This window comes from Agelaius tricolor, unplaced genomic scaffold (assembly GCF_023055355.1).
Source record: "Agelaius tricolor isolate 1412-34295 unplaced genomic scaffold, bAgeTri1.0.p SCAF_4, whole genome shotgun sequence".
Taxonomy (NCBI): Eukaryota; Metazoa; Chordata; class Aves; order Passeriformes; family Icteridae; genus Agelaius; species Agelaius tricolor.
Window position 1 is genome coordinate 12,814,449 of NW_027269264.1, and position 10,581 is coordinate 12,825,029.

Here is a 10,581-nt window from a genome sequence, read left to right on the forward strand (position 1 = left end):
AATTAACTGATTAGAAAGACAAGTAGACCAACAAAAACAAACAAGCAAAAGGAGCCAAATTTAGCTCAAAATGAAATCAGCAGATTTGAGGTGAAAGAAAAGCCAGGGCACATTTTTGGGCAGATCTACATCAAAGTAGGCTCTGTGCTTTAAACAGTGGTGAGAACAGTGTACTCGGGACTCTGGGTTTCAGCACCCTCACCTCCTGTATTTGACAGCCTGTTCACTCACAGAGAGACCAAAGAAAGACTTGCAAGTTTGTAGAAATCAAATAAAAGGGGAGTCTTTTTCTGTACCCTAGACTCTCACAGTTGTGGAACTAAAGGTCAGTGCTGAACTCTACCCATTGCTCTTGGTTTGTTTCAGTCCTACATATATCATTTATTCCTGGCAGAAAATTCCATGCATTAATGTTGGAAATATCTAAATTGGCCTGATTTTCTCTTTGCTAATGGAAGAGAAAAATAAGAACTTTGCACAATTGATAAATAATATCCGAAAGGACATGTGAAAGATAAGTCTTTTTGCAGGAACTGCATATTTTCCAGATTTTTTTAAGGCATTTCATGACAAATCACATTAGACATGAGGAGAAATATTTTATTTGCAAAGGGTATTTAAGGTCCAGAATAGGTGAGAGGTTTTCAGAAGTTGGAGTCTAAGAAAAAGATTTATTCAGGTCAGGTTAACTCTTGAGATAAAATGATGTGCATGTTGCCCTTCCAGTGTCTTTTCTAACCATATGCTTTGAAGTCTGGCAAATTTTTTTTTTCTTTTTTTGTATTGAGGTTCAGAATATGAATGAAACTTAACAGACAGAAACTATACAGAGCTGTTGGTATAGTTTATATCCCATAACATTTATAGGAAGCAAGATAAGGAATAAGCATTTAAATCGCTCAGTAGCTTTCCAAACCTTAGCTAGTAAATAAAATAGTATTTCCAAAGATGGCTGTATCTGTATCTGTTTGGACATAGTTTCAGCAGTGCTCTACCTGCAGCTGTGCAAAACCACTGCAAAGTTCAATTCTGTGAAGAGAGATGAAACCACTACAATTCACATGCCAACCTTTTCCCAGAAGACAACGCTCAGTGTTATGTGATACATAGTATTATTTCACACAATATTATTTCCTATGCAGTAATATTTGGACTGAGGTCCAGTTTCAAGCTCTCAGAGCACTTGGAGGGAAGAGTTGTCTCCTGACTTCTCTTGTCCCACCATACAGTCTTCAAGTAGTCTTTGTATCCCCCATAAGCCTCCTTTTTTAGTTCTTTAACTTTTTCAGATAAATTACTTGTTTCTAAGTAGGCAGTTCCAAATCTCATCCAAGGAAAACTGCTCCCTTGCACGTTGATTGCTGCTGTCTTCCTGCAGAGTCAGTTCCACTCCTGACCCAAAGACATGCTATTACTTCTGGAAGTCTCTTAACTAGGATATTACTGTTTATTCATTCCATGGCCTAGATATTTGCTAGATAAACATGTTCATTTTTAGTGGGAATTGTTGGCTTATCTTAAGAAATTGTAACTGTATTTATGATAGGTTCACATTTTGGGCTTCAGATCCCGTTGGCTCAACAGCCCTCTACTCCCTTACAATCTTACTGTAATTATATCAAATTTCCAGAATGTTCCCAGTTCATGCACCTACTTTGCCTTGTCAAAAACGGATGAATAAGAAAGAAAAGAGATGGGGAGGAGGCTGGTGTTGTATGTTAGTATGTTAGTCTGTTCTTTTCCTGACATCCAGTCAGTGAGGGCCTGGGTGTTTTTTCCCTACTCTTCCCAGCTGATGACTGAGGACTCCAGGCTGACAGTATTTCGCTAACATAACCCAGTGACAACAATCCAATCCCCATGTGGCCACAGAGTAATAACTTTATGAGTAGCAGGAGGGTAGACTTACTAAAAACCCAGTATCTTCCTGGGTTAGGTCCATAATTCTGCTATAGTAGAAGACATGAATATGTGACTAAGGCCAAGCAGGTAATGATACAGCTTTTGATATTAAATTTTGTGGGGTTGAACCCTGAATAAAAATGAAACTATTCTCATCCATCAAATTTTTTGAAAGTTATGAAATATTTCCTATCCTCAGGGAAACCAGAGCACCAGGAAGATTATTTTTAGTCATGTTTTTAAAAATAATTTGTTGACTTCAGACAAATGATTTCATGGAAGAAATAATTTTCTTCCAAGTGAAGACACTTTTTAAAAATTTTTCTTATATTAAGACTTTCATTTCTATAATTTTATTTCCTCTGAAACAATTTCAAACCTAAAGTATGTCATTTACCTATGAATCTTCACAGCTTACATTTTTGTTAATGCAAAGCATTACAAAATATTATAAAATTTAAAATGATAATACTAGATTCTCATAACTGGTTGGTTTTGTTCCACTCAGTCCTTCCTGTGAGCTGAATATTTGTTCCTGAGCTAGAGGATCAATGCATCTTGAGCTGGTACTTGTTTTGAGATGGAGGATTTGAAAGCATGCAGGGTACCTGTGTGTTACTGTGATTTATGATGTCTCCATTACTGTTCCCCTCTAGCTGGTGAAGGAAGACAGAATCTGCATATAAATTACACTGGGAATCACCTAGAAACATCTACCTGTGGCCTGAGAGGGAGAATGGGGCAGTCTGGCTGCAATCTAGCACTGCATGTCATTCCATCTGCGTGGTAGCTGGTCCTGTGTTGAATCTCCTTTGTGGCGTACAGCCCTGTAACTACAAGTTGGTCAAATTCTTTCTTTGTCGCACCTGAGAATGGATTTATCATTTGTCTTTAATATCTTTCCCGTGAAATCAGGTGTGACCAGCACCCAGTAGGTAAAAAAATTATAAGATAAATGTCCTTAATGAACATTTTGGCATGAGAGAATTGATTTAGAGAGCTAGAGTGTGTCAAAGCCACTGCTTTCAACTTTGCTGTCATCTTAAATATAAATTACGACGGAGAAAGGAATAAAAAATAATGCCTTTGCTCAGAAAGGAGGAAAGGTCACACCCAACAGGCCTTGGAAATCAGAAAGTCATGAATGCAGCAGTGCACTTTTGGTTTTACTGGTTAACAGTTTGTACTAATTTTAGAAGTAGGAAAAAAATGAAAAGAAAAAATAATGAAAATAGCATCTAATTCATGTCTATTCAACAGTAAGGTTTTATTGGTACTTGAAAATACTGAGTGCATGGTACCAAGTTAGTTCTTTGATGTTTTTGAAATCATATATAATTTTCTTTTCGATGTTGTTTTCAAGTGTATTCATGCAACATGGATTGTAAGCAGTTGAGCAGGTGTGTGTGAGGTGACTGGTGGTGGCTCAGGAGCTGATAGTGAGCAGCCATTAAGGTAGTTTTTCAAAAGGTAAAAAGGATAAGCAGAAGAATACTGCTGCCAGACAGGGAGCTGTGAGCTTGGGGACTGCAAGCATCCTTGAAATGTACAGCTGGCCTCTTTAAAGCTCAGCTGGGCCCTGAGAAATGGGACACTCCCTGCGTTTGCATCACAATCATGGTACCAAGAAAGTTTAACCTCCAGTTGTCATCAGAAAAAGTGGAAGCAGTCTGGGAAATTTGAATTGATCTGAATAAAGAGAGCAGGTCTCTGAGCAACCTGACCTAGCTGAAAATGTTCCTACTCACTGCTTGGACTGGATGGCCTTGAAATTCACCTCCCAGCCCAACCCATTCTATCATTCGATAGTACAGAAGATAGCTTGCAGGTAGATGTTTTGCTCTAGATTTGCATATGGCAGTTTGAGTTGATTTTTTTTCCTTGTCTATAACCTTAATCTCTGAAGCAGTGCAAAAAACACTTATGGAAAGAGCAGCATATGCATATGTTTAGTCCTGTATTAAATCTAGCCTCTTGAATCTAATATCATAAAATAGGATTCTGGTTACTTATCTAATGTCTTAGTGGCATGCTGCTAGTTCTTAGTGGAAGTAGCAAACTTCAAGTACTCATTCTACTCACAGGGTTCAGAGTGTTTCTCCTCAAATGGTATGAGTCAGCTGATTTTCTCATGATAGTTTATTTTCACAGAGGTCTTTCTGTCCCACTTATAAAAAGAGAACATGAATGAATGTTATAGGATATGTCCCACATGAGAATATCTAAGTATTGTTGTCTTCACTGTCTGTCCTGACCTGTTTGCTTTCTTTTGTGGGTAACTAATTTCTCCCTGAAGTTTTGCCACATCTATAAACCATAAAATGCTGCAGATGGACTTTCGAAGTTATTGCAGATGATCGACCTAAGCATCAGACTTGTTAACAGAAAAGAGGAGGATCAACATCAGTAGAAGGCCTCCCTAACACTTCACTAACACAGAGCTTATATTCTCTTTACTAGTGACCCATGGCTGCATAGTCCCCGTATTTCTGCTGTGCTTGCTTCTGAGGGATCTCAGCATCCTGTCTTGTGAAGGCTGTCTATCCACTAGGCTATACTTAGTGGAGGGTTGTTAGTATCGATATTTTTAGTATCTGTGTAAAAGAGCAAAATGAGAATATGTGATGTTCTTACTGCAGAATATGATGCACCACATGCAATGGCTGGCTTCCTGTTCAGCAGATGTGTTATTTCTCATATTATGATTCAGACAATGTGTTATCTCTCCTCTGCAGTATGGGATAAAGAAGAAGGAAGAAAAGGAAGCAGAGGCCCAGGCTGCACTGGAAGCTAATGCTGAAGGGAGTCTGACACGCCCAAAGAAGGCGATCCCTCCTGGCTGTGGGGATGAGGAGGAGGAAGAAGAAGAGAGCATCCTAGACACAGTCATCAAATACTTACCAGGGCCCCTGCAGGACATGTTCAAGAAGTAATAGCTGCAGACTGTTAGATGGGCATAAACAGTACTGCAAAGGATTTCTCTTTTGCCCAATGGGGATTTAAATCTTGCCATTCATCCCGCAGTCCTCCCCACCTCTGCCCTCTACTGCTCACTAGGAGTCCCTTTGCTTCCCATTCCCTTCCAACTGCCTCTTTCCCTTTCCTCTGCCCATCCATTCCTTGATTTTGTACATAGTCACATCCAGTAGATGCCTCTGAATGGATGTAAAGATTAAAAAGCTGCAGACTACACAACTTTTATTATAAGCCATAGTACTGTGTATGTTAAATACAGCACATCAAGCATAGAAAAGGAACAATCTCATTTCCATCCAATGCAAGAACGAGTGTTCACTAAGTATGAACAGTGGCCTCTTTAATTTTTTTAAATTATCTTATTTTTATTATTGATAATAATTAATCATTATTATAATGTTCCTATTGATTGGGTCACATTAGCCATTTTTTGTTGAGCACATCTGCTCTCAGAAGGGATATCTCAGTTCTCCCATGGAAGCAGAGCTTTTCCGTTTAAATTCCATCTGTGACATAAATAAAAGATCTTTTGGAAAGTAAATCATGCATGACTTACACAGCTGACATCACTCAGAATTGTGGAAGAAGTGAATCATCTGCCCTCAGATGCTGTAGAAGTTAAATGCCTCAGAATCTAAGCAAGAGTCATGTTACTTTGGGAATTAGCCATACATTTACCTTGAATGAGCAAATTGGTCAGGCACTTGCCGTACAGAAACCATAGAGGAGGGCACTGTGCTCTGATAGAGGACCTCCCCAACCCCTCTGAAGCCAATGACAAGTGTATTTGCTGCTCTGTTTAACCAATCTTTCTCTTTCTGCCATATTCAACCATCCTGTTTCCAGCAGTGCTTGCAGGTTGGACATTTGGGTCCCAGCACATTGCCATGGCTGTGTACTGCCCACCCTTTCCTGCAGTGTGTGGGAGTGTGTGGTGGTCTGAATGTTAGTCATGGCAGACCTATAAATATCCATTACGTTTATTGTGCTAAATTACTGCATTGCCTTGGGGAGGTCACTTATTGTCTGCCCCACTGAGATTCTTCACCTGTAAAATGCAGGTTTCAGTCTCTACCTACTGTAAAAGCGTAAAGTGAGGATGCTTCTTAGTGCTCTGCAGGAGCTAATTAATATTACAGAAGTATGTGGTATCCCTTGATGCTAGCAGGGTGGGAGAAGATTTTTTCTCACCATTATCTTTGTGGCCTTTTGCAGACACAGGTACAGAGGTCTCCTCAATGAAACACTGCAGATATCACATAATTGCATAAGAAAATCCAAATTCTATGGGAGATGTTGACTTGGTAATACCTACATAGATTCAATACATAGATATTTTGACCTGTTTTGAACACAGGTCCTTGTGATCAGGTATCTGGCTTGTCATCTGAAGAGCTAATCCTGAAATTTTGCATCTGGCTAGGTCTCTGTAGTTGATGCTGTTGACTTACCATCTCAGTCTCACAGTCTTGTCAGGAGAATCAGGGTTTGGCTGGCAGAACTAACATTGCTTGTCCCTGTCCTGGGAACAACAAAAATTTCCTAAGTACATGGATGAGATTTGAAAGCAAATACACTCTTTCTTGCTGGCAACAAAAAGGAGGATAATATCAGACACTTCATTATGTACCTAAATTTAACATTTTACTTCAATGGATTTTCTATCCACTCATTCAGTGCAACTGAGTTTAGGCAAACATCTCAATATTATCCTGAATAAGATCTTTTAGAAGACATGTATCACCATTCCAGGTAAGCAGAAGAAATCTGTACCATGGTTAAGGAATTGAGCATGAGAGCTCTGTACCTTCCAGTAGCATCTGTTGCAATAGGAAAAGAGTATTTTGAAAGAGAATAATATAATATGCCCTCCTCATACAATTTTTTTTCAGTTGTTACAGTCCTTGCTTCTTCTCAAATAATTTCAAACATAACTTTCTATTGAATCCAAGGCAGAGACTGAAGAAGTTTGACTGATATATAAGTCAGAACAAGTTGATAAAGATGCAACTTGTTTCAGGCTGTATCTATGAAAAAGACTTGTTTGTTCAAGTACAAGCTGCCAAGGGCTATCCAGAAGGCAAGTTTTCCTCATTTGGATAATGTCAGTGGGACTTTTTTCCGCCTAACTTTCATTTAAAGCAAGATGACTGCTTCTCTCTGGAGACTTTCAATAGACCCAGAACACTTAATGAATCTGTGCTTGGGTACAGCATGGTAGTGTTTAACAATTTACCATTTTCTAGGAAGAGTGTCCTACTCACCCCATGCAAATTCTGCAACTAGTAATTTGAGGCTGTTTAAGTAAATCTCACAAAATTGGAAACTCTATTTCTGTCACAGGGACAGCAGCTCATTTTAATGCTCTGCTGAAGAGTATCCAACATCCCCAAAAGATAAAAAGCAGAGCCTGGCTCTTCATTTCAGCCACTCACTGGTCACTAGATCTCCCAACATAGATCACCGACATACAGAAATCAATACTTTTGAAATGCCTTGATTAATCTCTGTGGCATGCATCCTCTAACACATAAGTAAAACCAGCAGAAATGTGCCTGTGCTAAAATGAACATGTCTATTAATATATTCCCCTGGCCTTGTGCTGGAGAACTCTGCAAACAAACAAACAAATGAGAAGATAAGCTTATTCCACTTCACTTTGGTTTTTCTCTACCACTTGCTTGCTGACCTTTCCCTAGCCCCCATTACCCATTCCCTTCCTCATCCAGCAAAATACTGTTCCTGATGTAAGATCAGAATTTTCTGCCTAGCATTCTCCTTGCAGAATTTTAGTGCTGATTGCTTTCACAGTCTCTCTGGCAACTTGATTGTGCATGTTTGTGCACACATCTGTGGAAGGTGGGGAAATGGGAGAAAATGGGGAGAAGAGAGAGAGAAAGGAAGAGTGTTTGGTATCATTTTAGGTAATTGTGCCTCAGCAGCTGTAACATTGAATGACTGGTCTAAGTCAGGATCTTGTATAGACTGCAGTAAAATTTCTTAAGCAGGTAGTGCTATCCCTGGGCTCAGAACAGTAAAAATACTGTCCTTGTGAGCATAGCTCCTGAGCTGTGTGAACATCTGGATTAAACACCTGATGAGGGCCATAGAATCACCATACTGAGTCATATAGGCCTCATTCCAGGTTCACAGAGTAGGAGGGAAAGGGAAGGTGGTTTATTAAACAGTGTTTACTGAGTCTTTTTCATTGTGGGGGCTTCCCAGCTCAGCCATTTCATCACTTCTGCATCTCCACTAGCCACACCTGCACCAGCCCTTCCTCCACTGACAGGAGAGAGTTCATCCGGGTGTGAGCTGCTAGTTCCCATTTTCCTTTTCTTGCCATAAGAAACATGACAGAAGATCTGCCACAGGTACTGGATAGGTTTTGCTTGGTTTTGCCTCATATAACTTTGGCACGTTGCATGAGAGTGGACCTCTCCTCAAGTCATTCCACAGTCCTGAAGTGCCTAAGCCATGCTGAACAGACTCGAGAGCAAGGCACTCTCCCTTCTCTTCTGCCCATCTATTTCCCTTCCCACTCAGAACTGGTTACAAGGGACACAGACACCTTTGGCTCATGTGTGGAAGTCAGAAACATTGTCTCACACACTTTTCCCCTTGGCACTCAAGCAGGTGATGAAGCACTTAAACAAGAGACCAAAGAGAAGCATGGTTCATTGTTTGGATTCTGAATATCTTTTTGTCTTTCATGGCATTGTTTTATTTGCATCACTGGTCTGTTCAATCTCAGGTAAATGAGGTATTTTAATTTTATAGCTCATTTTTATTTACACAGAAAGGTTGTTGGCTAGACACTGCAGTCATTTTCCCTCACAACTCCAAGACCTTACAGGTTAGTAAAAAAATAGTCAAAGGGCCTTCTCATTTGGAGGGTAAATGATTTAGTTTGCCATTGACCTTGAGAACTCACATTTATATGTAGAGAAAGCCATATGAAATCAGACTGCAATATTAATTATCAATGCTACTCTTGTGTTTAAAATGAATAAAACAAAACATAAGACCATGTGCTTAATCACTTTGGAGTTCCTCTGTCTATGTTTCTAGTATCATACATTGGCTCAGATCTCTCCCAGCCTCTCTCCTTCATCAAGAAAGACCATACTAGTGCTGCTGAATACATCTTTTTGCCAAGCTTTTTGTGCTAGAACAAGCTTTGTTAGAGATTAGTTGTTGTGATCTAAATGTAATGTCTTCTGTATCTGAAAGTTGTCTGTATTTGTTCTGAATATATGTTATCAAGATAACTGTTTCTTCATGCACTGAGTTAGTAAAATGTTTCAGTACTGTCATTAAAAAATTGCCTGTTTCTCTCTTTCATACACACAGAGAAAAATTTAACTTAATCATGCATTTTCTAGTAGAAACGCTCCCCAGCTTTCTTTCAGATGCATGCAGTACTTGAAGATGATTTAAAGTAGAGACATTGTGAATGTGATTTTAATTTGTTATTTTACTGGTATTTTTCCCTGCATGATGTGGGTAAATGGTATGATGTTCTTTTAAAATGGAATCACAGCCAATAAAAAACCCCAGTGATTTCATAAATTGTTTGCAATGCTTTCCTGTGAAATTCTATCAGGCTACATTTGGAAATCAAAGCATGGTAGCTCATATACAAATAGAATGGTAACAGAATTGAGGAGCAACATGGATGTTATTAAATAAATATGCTCATTGTTTCATTTATCAGAAACACTGATGACTTTTGATGTGTACAGGTGATTATCAAATTTTAAACAAGTTTTGCTGCTAGGAATTAATTTTCCTTGAGAGCAGAACAACACTCCTTTGAAAGAAACATGGACATTTAGCTATGGTATAGTGAGAATATGTTTGGATCTTAAGACAAAAAATGTGAAACACTGATTTGCAATGACATGAAATGTATCTCAGGATCCAGAATTTGTAATATATACAAATATAAACACTTTGAATGGCAAGTTCCACACAGCTAAGCCTCATTTACTTGCTTAGGCACAAATCATGAGCTGTTGTATTCAGCATGAGTGTTGCATCACATTAGAAAGAGATATTACCATACATCTCATAGGAAAACCCAATACCCATTTACCTACCTTTTCTTAGGACCATTATTTGATCATTCAATTTTTTGGGGTGTTTTACTAACAGAAGCAGCCACAGGACTGTCATGGAGAATCAGGCCATATTATTTATGTGCCAGAACACCTACTCAGAATTTGAGCCCAACACTGCTAAAACTGACACATGCTAATGCTGCTGCAGCCTATGAGTTCAATGGCAGGCTCTCCATGTGCTTCAGGTTCCAGGACAGGTCTGTCTTTGACAAAGGTAACAGGGCAAGAAAATACCATTCACTGGTTTCCCCAAGAAACAGACAGCTTAAGGGAATCAGAGCTATCATATCAGACAAGTGTTGGGGATAAGATCCAGATACTGGAGAATGAACGCAAGGGATTTTGAAAGGCTTCATTTTGCAATGGAGGTAAGTGATTATTTTTAAACAGCTTCTACTTTCTTATTTAAAAAAAAAAAAATCCAGTGGTTAGGCTGGTGCAATCTACCTTTTCCCACTTAAAAAGTACATTTTGTCAGGTAAAATCCTCTCCAGAGAAAAACAAAAAAAGAAATCATCACGAAGGTCTTTGGGGTTAAAAATTTCTCCAGTTATGAAGAGACATTAGTGATTTATTTCTC

At 39.0% G+C, this 10,581-nt stretch overlaps 1 protein-coding gene across 1 annotated transcript in view; it reads left to right on the forward strand.

Annotated features, from left to right (window-relative positions):
- CPLX1 (complexin 1) overlaps nt 1-9,450 on the forward strand; it is a 107,942-nt gene extending 98,492 nt beyond the window's left edge. Inside the window, exon 4 of the mRNA XM_071424613.1 lies at nt 4,638-9,450. Within this exon, the coding sequence (XP_071280714.1) occupies nt 4,638-4,835 (198 nt within the window). The 3' untranslated portion in view covers nt 4,836-9,450. The remainder of the gene's footprint in view (nt 1-4,637) is intronic.
- The last annotated feature ends 1,131 nt before the right edge of the window (nt 9,451-10,581 follow it).